This window comes from Centruroides vittatus, unplaced genomic scaffold (assembly GCF_030686945.1).
Source record: "Centruroides vittatus isolate TY-2023 unplaced genomic scaffold, ASM3068694v2 contig_2892, whole genome shotgun sequence".
Classification (NCBI taxonomy): Eukaryota; Metazoa; Arthropoda; class Arachnida; order Scorpiones; family Buthidae; genus Centruroides; species Centruroides vittatus.
In genome coordinates this window covers 63,695-83,006 of record NW_027121840.1, presented here as the reverse complement: position 1 = coordinate 83,006, position 19,312 = coordinate 63,695, and the positions used below count along the sequence as shown (strand labels likewise).

General features: G+C 30.8%; 2 protein-coding genes across 2 annotated transcripts in view; one reads left to right on the top strand and one right to left on the bottom strand.

The window, feature by feature from the left end:
* Positions 1–168: 168 nt before the first annotated feature.
* On the bottom strand, positions 169–18,081 carry LOC136972292 (uncharacterized protein CG1161). Its single transcript, XM_067266849.1, has 5 exons — positions 17,827–18,081; positions 7,745–7,854; positions 6,946–7,060; positions 834–965; positions 169–693 (listed from the first exon to the last, which is right to left on the bottom strand). Exons 1-5 carry the CDS (start codon positions 17,887–17,889, stop codon positions 550–552), a joined length of 564 nt encoding a protein of 187 aa, XP_067122950.1. The 5' UTR covers positions 17,890–18,081; the 3' UTR covers positions 169–549.
* Positions 18,082–18,259: 178 nt separating this feature from the next.
* Positions 18,260–19,312, top strand: part of LOC136972291 (methylosome protein WDR77-like) — a 31,292-nt gene continuing 30,239 nt past the window's right edge. Inside the window, exon 1 of the mRNA XM_067266848.1 lies at positions 18,260–18,451. Coding sequence (XP_067122949.1) covers positions 18,391–18,451 — 61 coding nt within the window. The 5' untranslated portion in view covers positions 18,260–18,390. The remainder of the gene's footprint in view (positions 18,452–19,312) is intronic.

The window sequence follows — 19,312 nt, the reverse complement described above, 5'->3', positions numbered from 1 at the left end:
ACAGATCTATTTAAAATATTTACAACAACACGGCATACTTGGAATAGTAGATAATGAAGAAAAAAATTTAGTTAAAATTGAAGAAAAGGTATACCAATAAACAGCCTTAATAATGAACTTTTAAACGAAAATGATTGAAACTTTTATAAACTAAAAAATACACTAAAATTTTTTATTTGATAAATTTATTGAATTTTAATCATATAAACATATTTTTAAGTTCAATACATATTTAGTTCATTATTTTCTTTATACAAGAGATGAGCAAATCTTTACAAGTTACAAATCAAACAGTTTGATAACAAAGTATTTGATATTCTATACATAAGGAATTAGCATTCAAATATATACATAGTTTATAGAGAATAAATAAATGTGAACCTAGCCATTGTCAATATGGATTATTTTAACTTGGTAACCAAATATCTTAACTGTTAATAATTTCTCATACTTTGAATTTTTTTCCATATATTTGATAAATTGTTTCCCCCATACGGAATGGGTAAAAATTTTTAGAAAAATTAAAGTTACACGTAACGGAAAAGAAGATTAATTCAGCATTGTATGTCTGTCGTAGATATTTCGGCGCTGTTCTTGCACTTGCCGCTTCCATCTATCTTGCTGCTGGCCGACTCTGTTCAAAACATTTGTACTTGAAGTACGTGGTCGCTGCATAGCTGCTATCGGTTCGTCCTGTCAAAGAAACGAGTGAAAAAATTTAACAAAACATACAAGTAAATGTAACAAAAATTTGTGGAAGTGTTCATAACAGACATTACAAAACACTGAATTCAATATTTAGTTAATCAGATTTTCAAGATAAAAGAAGTTACCAGATTAACTTCTTCATTTGTATGCTCTTCATAAGTGGTACTGCGTTTGTTAAGCAGAGGATCCAAGCACATTAGAAACAGCATATATACAACCAAAAGAGAAATCACCCAAATGATCAAAATAACTACAACCTAAAATAAAATGTTTAAAAATTGTTTTAGTTTTGAAAATTATAACTAAAGAAAATTAATGTGTAAAAATATACAAAATTATTTACAAATCAAAATATTTATACATTTCCTTCGCTTGCATATATCTAACTTTCATAGTAACTTGATAATTTTTATTAGGAAAAGATAAATATTAAATATTTACAAATTTAAAAACTAAACTGTTATTCATATATTAGTTCATATTACTTAATTTTAAAATTTTAAGGTAATTAAAATTGCAAACAAGCTTCAATTGTGTTATCAAATTCTATTCAGTATAAAAAAATTTTTTAAATTAAAATCAATCAATCTTCATCACATCAAATCTCATTTAAAATATATATACAGTGACAATTAATGGATGAACGATAGAAAGAAGTTTTCGTTATAATTATATTGATAATATCTCAATAATTAAAATACTCATTAACACATTTAAAAGTTTTAATATCCAACAAAATTTTAATGGAATTAAGAACTGCTTAGAATATGTTAATGAATAATTACATCCAATATGATTTATAAATCAGAAATTCTTTACATTCTTATTGTAGAAAAAAAATCATTTGTCATTTGATAAAACCATATCAAAAAAGTAAATGTTTTAATATAGAATAATATGATACAAAGTTTATATACATTTATATGCAAATATACAAAAATATAACAATGCAAATATATTAATAATAATAATAATATATTTATAAAAATAAATATTATTATTATTATTATTATTATTATTATACAGGAGATTTTATTAATTAAGATATAAAAATTTTATGTAATTTAAAAATATCATAGTAGTCACTTTTGTTTCCAAAATAATCATTTCTAATTTAAAAATAAAACAAGTAAATCCAATAATATCATTTACATTTTAAGGTTATTTATATCTGATGCTAAATTATATGAATATGTATTAATGTGCAATTACCATTTATGTCTATTCATTATTAAACAGTTTGTATTGAATGAATTACATGATTAGTAAATATTAATATAAAATGCACTGTTCTAAATGCGAGCTATAAATAATGTTTGTAATTCATTAACTAAAATAATTGCATGTTTAAATATAAACATATTTTCATGTTATTTATTAGCTAAATTACATGATCTGATTTTATTAAAATTGCCATAGTTGTTTTATATGATAAACTTTCCATTTACCATATTCCTGTCTCAAAATACCATTCTTCATAATCTAGACTAAAACAATAATGAAAGAATAATAAATTATTCAATGTGTATTTTGTTAATTTGTATCTATTTTCTATTATAAATAATAAATCATGTTAAAAAGAAAAATTAATTAAATTCTATGAATATATTCATGAAGTAACTGCATGATATTTAGATATATAGTTCAAAATTAAAATTATAAATATCTTGCACACAATTACCTAAACATATTATAAAACTGTATTTTGATTGAAGTGACTTCATACAGTTAAACACATTTTGTTGTAGCTATTTTAATTAGCTAAGTTTTCAATCAAAATAATAAAGATTCACTATTCACTTAAAGCAATTTTTATATGAGGTTTTCATTTATTGAAAGTATAAATCATATTTTCCTTCAATACCTAAATTTATAACTACTACTAAAATATTTAAAAAGCAGTGTATAAACTGAATTGCATAAATAAATTTATAATTATTATTTATAATTTATTAATTAAATTTAAAACTATTTTATCTTCTTCATTAAAGAACCTATAAGAAATTTAATGTTGGAAATAATAATGAGCCATACTGTTGGAAAAATTACTATTAAAAATTGATCTGAAATATCACAGGATAGAGTAGGCACTTATTCAGCCTGAAATAACTTTAGATTATTTATGATAGAGTTAACATCAATACAAATCAGGATAAAGGTTATATATTTGGTTATAAGGCTTTCTAATCAGAAAATATTTAAGATTATGTAATATAAAATTATTAATATTAAAATAAAATTTCAAGCAATATGGCAGTTTTCTCCTAATATAATTCTAGATGATTAAGTAAAAATGATTTTACACAATTTTTCAGAATTTTAAAATTAATTTTCAAAGATTACTTTCAAATAAATTTAAAAACTTCAAAAAGACTCATTGGACAATTTTGTTTCTGTTCTGTTCTTTATGATTTTGAATATTTCCTTGAGAAAAGCTATTGTGAAAAGATGAAAATAACAACAACAATAGCATTTATATATCTTCTCTCTCATAATTTTTAAAGTATTGACAAAGAACAATACAATAAACTTTTCTTGAAGCTCATCTTCAATGTCTAAATACATCATGCGTATATATGAGTTTCCATCATAACTAATTCTTGCTACATTCATGATTGTTGGACATATTACAAGGCCTGCATTGAAAGTTTTGGCTATGTTAATTTTATTTCAAAATAATAACACTGAAAAGAAAATATCATAGGTCATTATAATCTATATACCTTTATACATTACAACTAGATTCTTGTTATGGTACTATAAGGCTGTTTAATTAATCAGATATTAAGCAGGTGAAAATAAAGATATTTAGTTTTGACTAAGATTTCCTGCCTTTGCTAATCAGAAACTACACTGATATAATAAGTCCTATTAATAAACAAGGTCCAAGTAGACAATACAGAAATAAAGTAAAACAGTAAAAACATAGAGATAAGAAGAATTAACAGATATTAAACAATTTGGACTACAGATAAGCAGTTAAGATGCCATTTCATGTTAAATTTAATAATTAGAAATAATTTAAATTTAATTTAGAATATTCTAATTTATGTATGTATGTATGTATGTATGTATGTATGTATATATATATATATATATATACACACACACACACACACACACACACAATGCTGCATGCTGGGGTAAAAGCTTAAGTCAACTGAGAGACATAAAACAGCCATGGGCTCAGAGTTGTATTCCTGTCAGCAAGGTGAGTAACCAGTATAGTTACATCCAAATTATTTAACTAGTATGGAAGCAAAGATTGGATGGGAATCTGGATTGCATAACTGGCAATGCATCTGCACAGTAACAGGAGTTCAGGGTCCAAGTCAATCTTTTCTTCCAGAATATTCTAAAATAAAATTTATTTCTAATAATTAAATTTAACATAATATGGCAGCTTAACCACCTATTGTTAACCCAAACTGCTTAATATCTAGTTAATTAATTAGTCTCATAATAGTCCAATAAGAACCCAGCTGTAATGTTTGATTAGTAATTATATAAAAAACCTTTATTTAGTTTCTGCATTTTGGTCAATGCACATTTGCCATCATTACAGGGATTTGAATATTCTCTTGCATTAAAAATTCATTCAGCCTGTTTACATACCAACAAAGGACAATTTTAATAAATAGCTCATAGTTTACTTAATGTTGGCTTCATGTGAGGGTCACTCCAGTTTCCAGATGTGGAAAAATGTGTAAGGAACTGAGTCCGAGCGTTATTTTTATTTTATTATTATTTTTCTGTTTTATTATCTTTTGTTTGGGGCTTATGTTTATTTAGGACGAAGGTTCCCCACCACTCTCTTGTTAGTAATGAAAAATGAAGATAAAACAACTCACGGAGAAATAAGCGCCGTAGGAAAAATCTTGCGCACTTGCGCTGCCCAGCGGAAGTAACGATCCGCAGAAAAAAAATGGAGGGGGGAGTCCCCACATTCACTAGTAAAGAAATACTTGATAAACCGTCTTAAACATCCCAGAAAATTATGATAAATATTTTGTAAACGGTTTATAAGCTTTGTCGGAAACTTAAAGCTGCTAGAAAAGAAAATTAATGTTAGCAACTAAGTATGTAAATAAGGGGAGTAACCCAGCTCAAGTGTGACGTCACCTCACAGTATAAAACCCGTACGTTAACCGAAGAAGGAGAGGTGAATTCCAAATCGAGGCGACTTTGAGAGCGAGGTGAATTCGAAAGCGAAGTATTTTCTGATAGAAGTCCAGATTGATAATTGGACGATCCAAGGTGTTAAAGAGGAGTTCGATTGACGATTTGACGATATCGAAAGGATTGAGGAAATAGGTTCTTCGTATAGTGAGGTGACGGATAGACGTTTAATTAGTAAGAGATTTTGTTCATAGTTTCTAAGTATTTGATTTGTCGAATTTCAAAGGGGAATTAATATTAAGTTAAGCTAAGTAGCTGAGTTTATTGTCGGGTTGACTTGTTGATTTTCGTTAATAAATTTTGTTTGGATTATTGACATTTGTACGTAGTACATTCTAGTTGCTAATTAAATATATTTGAACTTTTGATCTGACTTGATATTTATCGTTATTATTACTAATTTTTCGGTGCACGCTTAAAAGCCCAGGCCTGGCAAATTAATCTCGAATCCGCGTAAAGTACCCGTTAGGTTAACGGAAGTTTTACCGACCGCAATTATTTGTCAGTTTCCTAAGATACTAAAAATAGTACTTTACAAATGTATTGGGTATACATTGACATCTGTTGCATATATAATAAGGCAATTCTTATTAAGCATTTTCATCAAGAGATGCCAATAGTCATCTATTCTATTGCCACCTGCAAGTGCACAAAATGAAAGTGGTGCCATTTTGACTTGACAAAGCAATGGATATAACTCAAACATTTTTGGGCATTAAAGTTTGACACAGACAAACCAGATTTAAAATTGTGAGAGTGTTTTGCATGTTTGCAGGAAGTCTTTCCAGACACTTGTCCATCATGAACACAGGTTTTCTTTTAGTAGTTAGTCATTCTGCCATGTTGAAATTAACCTCTCCCTTCAGTCCACAAAACTGCCTCTATAATTGAGATGACATTTTGAGGATATGTAATATTCTGGAGAACTCAGACTGGAATTGACCAGCCTCAAGTCTGCCAAACCACTTGTCACTTTTGTGACTCATCTGAATTGATGTTTTTCAACCTTTTTCTCATTGTGGACTGGTAAAATTATGGATAATTTCATATGGACCAAGTAATTTTATGCAACTATAAATTATGCTTATAATCTTATTTCGTCTACTAGTACAAATCTATTAGCAGGACTTATTAAACTGGCTTTAAGGATACTGCAACTCAGGTTTCACAGATTATAAAATTATTGTTTTATTTAATTTACCTGTAAATTACCAGGTAAATTAAATAAAACAATAATTTTATAATCTGTGAAACCTGAGTTGCAGTATCCTTAAAGCCAGTTTAATAAGTCCTGCTAATAGATTTGTACTAGTAGACGAAATAAGATTATAAGTTAAGGACATCGAGGCATATTAATTTATAAATTATGCTTATTTATTAAGTTTATATATGCTTATTTAGAGTTACTATATGTAACAAAGTATGTACAGTAATTCTAGATTACTATTTAAAATGTCACCTGTAAGCAAGTTCCAGCTTCAGTACAGTCAAATATTTTTCTGTGGATCAGTGAAATTTTTCAGCAGTTGAAAAACACTGATCTGAATTATCTAAATGCTATCTTTGAGATATTTTCAACAATTTCTGTACAGCACAGCCAACTTACAGCAGGAATGAGGCAAGATACAATGCAATTTGCATTACTTCCTTTATAACACTCATCCTTATTTGCATATACTCTGCTATAAATGATTTTCATGCACATTTTCTTTTACAATATCATCAAATTGTCATACATCTAGTTTCATTGCATTTCCATTAATGCACTACTTATTTAGTTCTTCATGTTATCCTTTAATTTTGGACATCAGTGTACTTGTAAATTAACTTTAATAATGGTTATTTAGAATTTACAGAAAGATATTTTAAACTAATAAAAAAGTTAGTTAAAATTTTAAAATATGAAATAATTTATAAAATATATACTTGTTATAGGAAATGTATTTTATGAAATATTTCATTAGAAGTATTTTTATAATTTGTAAATACAAAATTCAATTACTAAATATTGTTAACAAGTAAATATAAAAAAAAAAAAAAAAAAAAAAAAACACTTACTTTAATGGTTGTAGTATTTCTACTCTCATATTTACATTCACAGCGTGGACAAAATTCTTTTTCTTTCCCTCTCACATCAATACCAACTTGAGGCAAGATCACTTCATCACAATTACTAAAAATTTATTTAAAATAATAATATAAATAAAAAGTTTTAATATATTAATAATAAAGATTAAGCAGGTGAGGGCAGTACTTTCTGAAAGAGAAAGTCTCATAGAGCACAAAAGCTTTGGTAACTATATCTAAGGAATGGCAATCTATATTAGATAACCCCTAAAAAAAATAGTACCAACCAATAATACATGCAATAATAGCAATTTGCATCTTGCCAAATAATTCAATTTTACAGTTTTTCAATCATATTATTTATTAGTGGCTATTTAATATTTTTATTCATAATTATTCATTTAATTTAAAACTATGTTAATCTGTATGTAAATATAGTATATTTTAATTCAAAGACAATTACATAAAAAAAAAAACAAAAAGGCATTATTCCAAACTTTAAACCTGCTATAGACATTTGATATAGAATCTACTTAACCTGATGCAAGCCACTACATATAGCCAAAATTGTTTGTTTTTAATCTGTGAAGGCTGGAAAGTAGCAGAAAGTGTGAATTTTAGTATTTAGAAGATAGTTCCAGCTTTTGAATTAACAAGTTAAAACATTAAAAATTTATGAATTATTTTTTATATATCATGATCTATAAAATCTATGTCATATCTATAAAAATTTATTAAAAAATAATTTATTGCATATATGAACAATTAATACAAAAATATGAAAACTCACTACTTCAATGGAGGTACATTTCCAATATAAAATTTGCGATCAGATTTTGAACCATTAATCACTTCAGGAGTTATACAGACACATTTACAACGAACATCTTCATACTGACACTGAAAATATTATTAATAACAATAGTTAGTTTATATGCTTTTATTCAAATAAAGCTTAATTTTTTTAATGTCAAAAATACATTTTTCCAAAATATAAATAGCACTATCAATATGTAAAATTAAAAACTTAAATTCAATTAAATATTTTAAATTATTGTAAAAAATTTCTATTATGTAAAATAACATTAAGAAAAACTTGTAAAAATGAATAAACTTCAACTACAGTAGAGCATCGATTATCCGACTCAATTGGGGACTGGTGTTGGTCGGATAACTGAAAAAACGGATAACCGAAAAGTATGAAAAAATACATTATTAGTACAGTATATTAGTATATCCGATGTAATTAGTATATTGCTATTAACCTATTTCGCGTCGAATTTTCATCAATGTTAAGCCTAACAATTTTTAAAAAAAATAATAATCGTTGCTATTGTATCGTTAAAAATTGTTTCTTTATTTTGCAAAAATAAATACAAAAATAAAGGAAAAAACAGAAAATTAAGCCTGGTTTAAATACTGGCCTCCCTTTAATGATTGTGCCAGCTAAAACACGCAAAAATTTAACAAAAATAATAATAAAGTAGCCAAGACATAGCCAAATATTGTAGCACCACATCACTAGCGGACATCTGAATTTGCCGACTAGAACGCGGTCGGTTAACCAATGTGACGGTTGATCGGGGGTCAGATAATCTATGCTCTACTGTATTTACAAATAATTATATTTAGAATACTATAATATATACTTGCAATTGAAATCACATGGAAAGCTAACTTTCTGAATTTCTTACTTTATATATAAACAGATTATCTGTTTGTCATTAAATTGTAACAATATATTAAATTCAATAATGAATTACAAAGGTTATACAAACAAAAGTTCGAGTCCTTTTTTCTTTATTTTCTTCCTATACAAAACATGTATATTGTTACAAAAATATGTAACAATATACATGTTTGAAAATGATTTTTACTATAAAAAGAATATAAACTATTTCTAAGATCAAACTACGAAGGCTATTTTTTAAATAAGGTCCATTTTTTAATAATAAGAAAAATACTGTAAATATTATTAAAATATATTTTTTCCATATTCTACATACTTTTATCTACTTTTCTACAAAATTTCCATTTTGTTTAAACATTTGTCATACCGCTCAACAATTTTTTGAATTCCGACTTCAAAGAAATCTGCCGCCTGTCAAGAAGCCCAATCCACGACTGCAGTTTTCACTTCTTCATCGTCGTTGAACTGTTGACCACTGAGGAACTCCTTTAAGTAACGAAACAAGTGAAAATCAGTGGGTGCAAGGTCTGGACTGCGTGGATGATCGTATCGAGTCAAAAATGATAAAGCACTGTCCAATCTTTTTGTTTTGTGATCGTCAGAAAGCAGTCTTGGAACCCACCGAGAACACAATTTTTGATAATTCAGTTTCTCCGAAACAATGGTATACAAAACTGATCTTGAAATCTGTGGAAATTCAACTGCTAACGTTGAAATCGTGAATCGTCGGTCCTCTCGAATTTTGTTATCCACATTACGAACCAAATCTTCAGAAATCAGAGAAGGTCGGTCAGGGCGTGGCTCATCATGCACATTAACTCGCCCATCCTTGAACATTCTTACCCATTTTCAAACTTTACTGTCACTCATAGCATTATCACTGTAAACTTCACAAATCTGACGGTGAATTTCCGCAGCTGCCAAGTTTCTTGCACTCAAGAATTGAATAACAGATCGTATCTCACAGTCGGCGGGAGACTCAATTTTCTTAAACATTTTAAACTTCTACAGCTCAGCATACAGACAGATGATATGGCTACAAATGGCGTCAAAACGCACACCAAGCTTGCTTGGAGCAGAAGCGCATGCGTACTGCTGTGAATGCGCATTAGTCTCACTCTCATTCACAAACGGACCTTATTTAAAAAATAGCCCTCGTACAATAAGACGATAAACAAATATTTATTGTGACATCATCACAATGCTGGGCTGCAATTGTTAATCATATTTTTACTTAATTTAAAATATATGCTCTCCACCTCAAATTAATAATGGTTTGCTCCTGTACATCATACTTTTCCTTTAACAATAGAGCCATGCCAATCATCTATTAACTGTTTTCAGGAAAAAAGTTTTGAATTGAAATAATGGGTCTTCCACTTGGCATCGGAACTTCATATATAATTAATCGGGGCCTCCTGCCCCTAATCTTTCCATATCTCATCTCAGATTTCATCTATCTCTGTTCTCAAGATTAAGGAAAGACAGACAGAGAGACAGACGACTGTGGGAATTTATAGGTCTACAATTTTTTCAAATTGCAGCCGAATAAGATAAGGCTCTTCTCTGGTTACACTACTGCTGAGTAACAGCTTTTGTTTTACATAAACAATATACAGTTGAACCTATCTCAAAATTTATTTTTCCCTGCATTTTCAGCCTAAATTCAATATATTTTCCATGTTTATCTCAAATAAATTTCTCCCAAAACCTCTCTATCTCAAATTATGGAGTGAAGTATCAATTGCAAATTCTAAGCTCATTTTGATAGCATAAACTGTAGTTGACATCTCTTACAATATAATACATAGTTGCAATTAATGCTGCTTTTATCTGATTGGCTATGAGTTTGGCTTGCATCTTATTGGTTTAAGAAAGTCAGGCATCAGCTATTGACAAACTATTTCTGTATATACGAACAAAGTTTGAGTGCTTTTGCCTATTTTTATCCTTTTTATTCCAGTCCAGGAACCACAAAAACAGCCGGCAACTTGAAGTAAAACTTCTAAAAATAACAGACGAATACAATCAAAAAAACTTACACATGATCTCAATGTTGACTCTTTTTTGTAGGCTACAACATCTACAAACATTAAAAAATGTTAAAATTCTTCACGACAGCATTCATGTTATATAATCACATTTAAGCTGAGTCCTCTAGTGAATTTTTGGGCAGTCCTAGAATTATTTACATAATTGTATGTAGAAGCCCAGGATTATGTTGACTAATTTCATTAATGAAAAAGGATAAAAATAGGCAAAAGGACTCAAACTTTGTATAGTCATAATTTTCATTAATGAAATTAAAGTTTTATTTTTCCTTAAAGTTTAAAATGCCAGTAATTTTTGTGGAACAATGTGTGCATTTACGTGCATTTGATACTTTATTTGTAATTAAACGAAATAAAATTAAAATTGTATTAATAAATCTAATTTTCTTTATTTTGATTTTTAAAGTCACACCTCGTCCTATATGCGAGATCGTCTTATATTTGAATAAATATGGTACAGTGGAACCTCGGTATACGACCTTAATCCGTTCCTGATGTTTGGACTTCAAATAGGATGTATACAAAACAACCTTTCCCATAAGAAGTAATGTAAAAATGATTAATCCGTTCTCATGTAAAAAAAAACCCTCTTGATATGATATATTAATGGGGTTGTAAAATAATTTAAACACTGTTTGAGCACATTAATAAAAAAATAAATTTTATTATAGATTTTTAAAGTTATTACAGTATATTGTATTATATTATTTAAATCATTAAATCAAAATCAAATCAAACTCTCCTTAATACTAATAATCTGTTTAGAAATCGATTAAACCCCTTTCGCAACATTAGCAGATTTAACAATGTCTTTATTTTTCACAATTGTCAATATCGTCGTTCTTGGAATACGGTATGCAACAGTTAAATCTTGAACACCTATGCCATCTTCATATTTCTCAACAATCTCTTTTTTCAGTTCCATTGTGATTCTAGTCATTTTTTTAGTTTTCTGTTGCTTTTCATTTGCCTTTTTGCAATTCGTGATTAATAAAAATAGTTTTACTTACAAATTAAAATCAGAAGAAATTTAACAAAGTTATAAATCGCGAGACCACGAACATCTAGTGTGGTCTAGTACACCGATAGTGCTACTTGTTCATAGATGGCACGTATAATTGAATTAAGTTGTATACTGAACAAAAGTCGTATACTAAGCAAAATTTGTTTCGTCCAAACAGGATGTATTCCGAATTGGACATATTCTAAAGCAGACGTATACCGAGGTTCCACTGTATTTCTCATGCGGTTTAGCATGACAATAACTGAGCTTTTAGCATTGTAAAATCTGACTGATGATGTCACCAAACTCTAAAGTAAGCTTTTCACTTGTTCTTATATGCATATGTAGCTATATAATAAAGTTAAATTGATCTCAATAACTGACTGATTTGTCCACCTATTCATATCACAAGTTTCAGTACAAACAGACTACTTACAAAAATATAAAATAGTGCATTCAAAAATGGTACAAGCATCAAGATCAAAGCAAAATCTGAAATGAAATATTTTAGATCATGTGAAACATACTGTGTGTACAGTACATTATTTGACACACATTTTTTAAAGTAATGGCTTTTTAGACATTATTTGAAAAAATTTAAAAAGTTTTAGAAAAATATATTACTTGTAAAATTATTGTTTTATAGCAATTATTAATAATATAACCAAACAGCCAAATTGGGTGGCACTTGTCATCCAATTTAGTTTCTCTACATTTGCTAAAATTTTGGCTTTCAAAATTTAAGTCTTGCATATAGATGGATTTTTTATTATTTAACTGTTTTAAGAAAAATTATTTTATATTTATTATTTCAAGTCACTCCAAGTTCAAATTATTTTAGCTTTTACACTAGAAAAATATTCTAGAATTAGATTTAATAAATTTCAGAAACAATTTGAATAAAAAATAGTTTCTATAAATATTTGCACTTGCTTCATGTAGAAAATTGTTTGTTGCTATCCAATGTCTGCAAATTAAACATTATCTAAATAATCGGGGAAAAAAAATGCTGTAATTTTTCAGTTACTTTTACTTTAGTTTCTCTCTGAGACGGATGTATCATTTGTTTCTAGCTCAATTTTTTCTGGCAACTATAACCTCAGATATGTTTGATATTTTTACATAGAAACACAAAAGGAAATATGCATGATCATAATTCAGTTAACTTAAAGTAAACATTATTTTTAAAAAGTACCATAATAAAAGACAGTGAAAGCAAAAATAAAAATGGGAAAAAGCTGACAAATTTTAGTTACGCAATAACAAGCAAACAGGACCACCAAGAAGCTGACAACTGCCAGCACTGCTATATATATGTAACACTGCATGTTAATCAAGGGATATAAAACATACTAACAAAACTGAGAAAGTAAAAAAGTGAATTCCTGATGATAATATTGACTCATATACAGAATTAAAAACTTACTTTTAAGTAAAGTTATAAAGTCTCTCTGCTCAAAAGTATTGGAATTATATGAAAAATTAGTCCAATGCATAGTGGTGCACTCAGGATTTAATCTTGGGAATTTAATCACAAATCCCTACCTTATGTGACTGCTAATTCATAAGTAGTATGAAAATAGAAGACACAACACAATATAAATAAAGAAAAATTCTAATCGGAAAAAGATTTTTTTGAAAATTTTTCTTGTTTTTTCTTTGGAGGGTGCCAGAACTCTTTGGCTCCCCTCTGAGTACTCCACTGCCAATGCATGTCCTGTTTTGACTTTTCCCCCAATACTCTCTCTTGAAATACAGTTTCTATTGTTATATTTTCTACTAAACCACTGAGAGCAATCCAAAAGTTCCAATTTGCAATCTTTCGCTCAATCTGGCTACTCTGTTGGTGTCGACACAATAGCAGAACACGATAACTACAGAATTCCAGACACAAACGATCCTGGACGTAAGGCAAGCCCATCTGCAGACATTACCACGTATCAACTGTCATCATCTACCCAAATGTAAAAACATTAATAAAGATTTTAGAAAAACGAAATTTAATTTATTAGTTAAAATGATAAAAAAAGCTTAAATTAAGTAAAAATGTTATATTTATAATATGAATAGCTTTCTGATTACCAATGAAAAAGAAAATGGGTGTACTATAGATTACCACCTATGGAATTTCAGAACTTTGATTATATATTTGAACGCAAGGGACTGAGACGAGTTCAATGGTACTCTATTTTTGGACTGGAGAAGAAAAATAAAAAAGTTATCATAATTTTTAAGTTATCATACTTTTTTAATGCTCTCATGAAGACGGCACCATAGTTGCTAGTACTGCCATCTTGCAGTAAAGTCTGCAAACCATGACGTCGAACTACGGTCATCTCTAGGAGGGTTAAACACACGATACGAGAGTGGAGAGAGCGACGTGACTTACAATCATCGCACTATTGCCATTTCAGTTAATGTTACTTATGGCAGCAAACATGGCGACCGTTCCCACTGCTCGTGCTCCCAACTGACCTCCCGGAGGGAAGCCGCTGGCAGGCCGCCATGTGCTGAACGTCACTAGTTATTGATTCACGGTAGTTCTTGTACAGCGTAAAAGAAAAGGGGGAAATGTCTACTAAAGGCAATTTTAACGGCAAGCAACCGCGACTCCCGATCGCAATAGCGAGGCTGACTTAGCGGAGAGAGCGACGCGACTTCCTATCATCGCGCAATTGCTGGAAAAAAGTATGATAACTTTTTTATTTTTTGTCTCTGGTCCAAAAGTAGGCTATCGTTGAACTCGTCTCGGTCTCCTGAGTTCAGATATATACCCAAAGACCCGAAATTCCACAGGTGGTAATCTATAGTGTCCCCAAGAAAACAGATAATTGATATTAGACAATGGATCTACATTAAATTACTAATGTGAAAATTCGAACCCGCCGGAACCAAAACGCTAATAATAAAATATTTTATTGTTTGGTTTCCACGGAGAAAACATGAATCATGAGGAACAACTTTCGAATAATGCTGGATGGTGAAAACAAGAAACGTGACCGAGATGATAAAGAGCGACGAAGGAGGAAAAGAGGGTCGGTTACGTAGTGTCCCTTGGATAGTGTGTGCGCGTCCCGACGTCTAACAAAAGGATACCCGAGGATATCTCAACCCCATCACAAGATCGACTCGGATTACGAGGTATAACTTCCCCAAAGTCGTGTAAACTCTCCCTCCGCGTATCCGAACTTAGGCGACAGTAGCTCGCCCTAACTGTATCTGTAGCTTTAGCATTAATAAATCGTTGTTATTGTTATTATACGTTGTTAATGTCCTTTATTCGAGTATCGCCGCCACTCTACCGTCGGACCCATCCTCTTCCGCACTCTCACTCGCGTAACGCGTGACGCATAACAAAACCGAGCCGCCATCTTGACGTGGGCAGGTCTCACCGACCTGTTAGCTGAGAAAAAAAAAAAGACCGTCCACCTCCCGGCACTCACACTAACAATGTTGGTAGCTTAATGCAGATCTACCGTATTAGCCCGAAATATAACGCGATATTTTTCGACCATTTATTTTCCGTTAAAAAATCGACTCGCGCTAAATTCGGAGTTTAAGTAATGGAATGTAATATAAACAAGGACATTTTCCTACAGAGGTTGAAACGCAACTGAATGTCCGACCAATTCCTAGCTCGATCGACCACTTCAAAAGCAACCATGTGATCTAGTTAGTAGGCCTGTGCTTTTGTTTGCATAGCGCTACTATAGTAAGGCTATGTCTCCACTCGTTAACGTCTCACGCAACTGCATCTCACTGTTTTGTTTCATTTGTTTTTTGCTCTAGTGACTAGCGACGGTTACTTTACTATTTTCTTTATTGCCCATAAAAAACGAGTGTAGAGTAATAAAGGTAGTGTTGAGAAAAAAGGCTCATCAAAGAGTCAAATAAATAAAGGTACCAGGAGAACCTACGATATGAATTTTAAAATTATGGTTGCAAACGAGAGCAGAAAGAACGAACAACTTGAGAGCTTCGAGGAAATACGAAGTTCCAGAAGTAAACATCCGCCTATGGAGAAAAGATTTAAGGAAATATAAGAATGCAAATTCTTCAAGAAAATCTTTTAGTGGACCTAAAAAAGGAAGGTTTAATGAAGTTGAGCAGCGAGTGTTAAAATTCGTAATAGAAAAGCGAAATGAAGGGTGCCCAATATCCCGTGAAGTCATAAGATTTAAAGCGTTAGAAGAGACTGCTAATTTAAACATTCCTAGAAAGGACTTTAAGGCAAGTATGGGTTGGTGTAGAAGAATGATGAAAAGGAACGGTTTATCACTACGACGGCAGACAACTCTCGCGCAAAAACTTCCTGACGACTTTAATGAAAAATTGTTGGCTTATCAGCGCCATGTTATATCATTACGCAAAAAGCACAACTACAGTCTTGGAAATATGGGAAATGCAGACCAAACACCAGTCTATTTTGACATGCCTTCCGACCTTACGGTAAATAAGAAAGGTGAAAAAACGGTCTTATTGAAGTCAGCTGGTTATGAAAACTCCAGAATTACTGTTATGCTTGCTGTTACTGCTGACGGACAAAAGCTTCGACCTTACGTTATATTGAAACGTAAAACAATTCCCAAAGAAAAGCTGTGTCCAGGAATTGTTTTTCGGCTGCAAGAAAAAGGTTAGATGACAGAGGAGTTGGTATTAGACTGGTTGAATGTGATATGGGGGAAACGGCCAGGTTCTCTGAGAAACTCTCGCTCCATGCTAATCCTTGATGCATTTCGAGGCTACCTTACGACAAGTGTTAAGGAAAAAATTGAGGCATCAAATTCCAATCTTGTAATAATACCGGGTGGTATGACTTCTCAGTTTCAAGTCTTGGATGTGGTGGTTAATAAACCATTTAAAGAGAATTTTCGAAAAGAATACAACAATTGGCTATTATCGGGCAATCATCCATTGACACCTTCAGGAAAAATAAAAAAACCCTCAGTCTCTCTTTTAGGAGAATGGATTGCCGCTGCCTAGCAGAAGATCGAACCTGAATCGATAGTTAAAGGTTTCAAGAAATGCTGCATTTCCGATGATTTAAATGGGATGAAAGATGACATTTTGTGGGAGACTAAAAGCAAGAATGAAAATACTGATGATACTGATGTGACATCAATGAGTTCTCATTCTGAAAACAGTTCTGATTCTGAATAAACATTTCCGTTTTTTGTTGTTACTTACGTAATATTAATTTTGTTTTACATTACTTAGTTTTATTGACATGAATTTAACTTGTATTATTAGCTATAATTACCTAAATAAATGCTTATCTGATTGAATTTTACTTTCTTTGAATTCTTTTCTGAGTATTATTTTTTTTTCTAAATATCTTTATGAAAATTTCGGAGTCGCGTTATATTCAGGATAATACGGTATTATACTTTCTTATTGCTATTATACAGCTTAATGCTTCTTTCTGCAGACATCTAGACCAATGGTGTCCAAAGTCCACGGCGAGTAAATCTAGAAGGGCGAAAAGAAGCAAGTGAGAATCAGGGGTGTCAGAGCAGGAACCAAACTGCGACAATAGGCCAAGGTCAGAGTCATCAGCCACATTTGGCAGACTCGACGGTTCCAGGAGCTGTGGAGTATTTTTCCATGGAACGCTTTCTATGGTGGTGCCGTTTCAAAATGTCGCATCTAGTAGCGTCTTTCGTTTATGCTACCGATGACATCTACTTTTTGTTCCAACACAAATGTCACCCATCGTTTGGCAGACGTAACCGCATAATGGCTACCAATGGAAACACCTTTTCAGGGTTGCAGCCGTCGATTACCTTTCCCTTTCTTCCTGTAAAATGGGTACAAGAAACATTACATTTAACAGTATTCAGACGTGGAGTACAATGTAGGGTAAAAACACATAGTGGCTGTCGACAGGAAAGTTTTTCTAACATTACTTCCAAGCCTTTCTCACACCAGGGAAAATGAATTAGGGGGCGTTGGGTGTAACTTTATGGAATCTATCTAAACGAACGACAAAACACCATTTCACCTTAGTTTATAACGTCAAAAACCTTAGATACGTCGACACTTCAATTAGCGGGTTTTAATATTTATAAATTGTATTTTAACATATTTTAACGTTACGAATAATAATAAACAAGGAAGGCCTAACTTACCAATACGCAAGAGAAGAAAGTAAAGAGAAAACAGACGATAACAAAACCAGTGCCAGACGACATCTTCGACTAGGCTTAACGGGGTTTCCCGATAACGAAATGAACCGAAATTTATTTCTCTAAGGATTACACATTTACTGTAAATTCGGAAGCGTTTAAAAGTTCAAATCGTTAATTATTTAAATTTGAAAACGTAAATATATTCGAGGATTTTATATATGCAAACGTTCACAAAATTTTACTATGGTAACGTAAAATGCGATACGGATTATAATTCCGTTATTTATATATATAATTTTTTTAAAACTTAATGTAAATATAAATGTTAACGTGATAAAATATTATATTAGATTAATCTAATATAATAAAATTGTATTCGATTTTTATTTTAAAAATTAAAAAATTATATTTTATAATTGCGTATCACATTTTATTAGATTTCTATGGCGGCTTCCACAAATCGTCTGGGTTTAGCACGATTTTGAATTATTTCGTTTTACTCCGTATTTATTATTTTTTTAAAAGACGAGTTTGAACTTATCGGATATTTTTTCGAATTATAAGATGACGGCTACGATTCCGGCAGTTGTCGATAGTCACTTGGACGTCGTTCAACATTTTCCCGGTGAGAAATTTTGTTTTGTCGCAGCATGTGCCTGCTATTTTGTCTTAGGTTTATTCGAGTTTTGTAAATGATAACCGTAAATTGAAACAATGCTTTAACGGATTTTGATGTGTTAGAAATTATAAAAATTAATAATGCTTTTATATATATTTTTTTTAAGTTTAGGTAATATGTTCTAATGGGAAAACATAAAGCCAATTATATGTACCCTACAGTACCTTTCCAGTCTTAGTTTTTCTTGATGAAAAAGAAAGATGTCAAAACTATAGGAAAATATTAAATACACTAATGGCAAAATATGTTTATTGGTTTGGGAAAATGATTTAAACAAATGTACTTAATACTGCTTTACAAAAATTATTTTTGACAGACTTGACGGTTCTGGAGTCGTCGAGTACTTTTCTGCCGAACACTATTTATGGTAGCGCACGTTTGGTATTTTGACGTTGCGTTTAGTGGTGTCTTTTGTTTACGCTACCAGAAACTGACTGACAATGGCCAATTTTTGTTCTGATGCGTATGTCGCTTGTTGTTCGGCAGACGTAACTATGTGACAGCTACCGATCGAAACGCCTTTGCTCGGTTACAACTCTGCCACTTGGCCACAATCCGTTAGAAATAAGACAGTTACCAAAGAATTCTAGCAGAAACTGCAAAATTCAGATATTTCTGATGAAACCTGTCTGCATCACATTTATAAGAACAATTGGTGAAATAATGTTTAATAATGAAAATCCATTGTTTATGGGAGGAAAAAAAAACCATTTCACTTCCTCAGTGAACAAATACATTACCAACTGCTGTAAATAATCAGGCTAACTTTTGGATATATATGATTATTTACGGCAGTTGGTGATGTAT

What these genes read in the sequence shown, in the direction of transcription:
- LOC136972292 (XM_067266849.1), bottom strand. Translation starts at nt 17,889, where the DNA reads ATGTCGTCTGGCACTGGTTTTGTTATCGTCTGTTTTCTCTTTACTTTC. An exon ending in CTTTCTTCTCTTGCGTATTG is followed by an intron (nt 7,855 to 17,826) that starts GTAAGTTAGGCC and finishes TAATATTTTCAG; the next exon opens with TGTCAGTATGAAGATGTTCG. An exon ending in GAAATACTACAACCATTAAA is followed by an intron (nt 966 to 6,945) that starts GTAAGTGTTTTT and finishes ATTTTATTTTAG; the next exon opens with GTTGTAGTTATTTTGATCAT.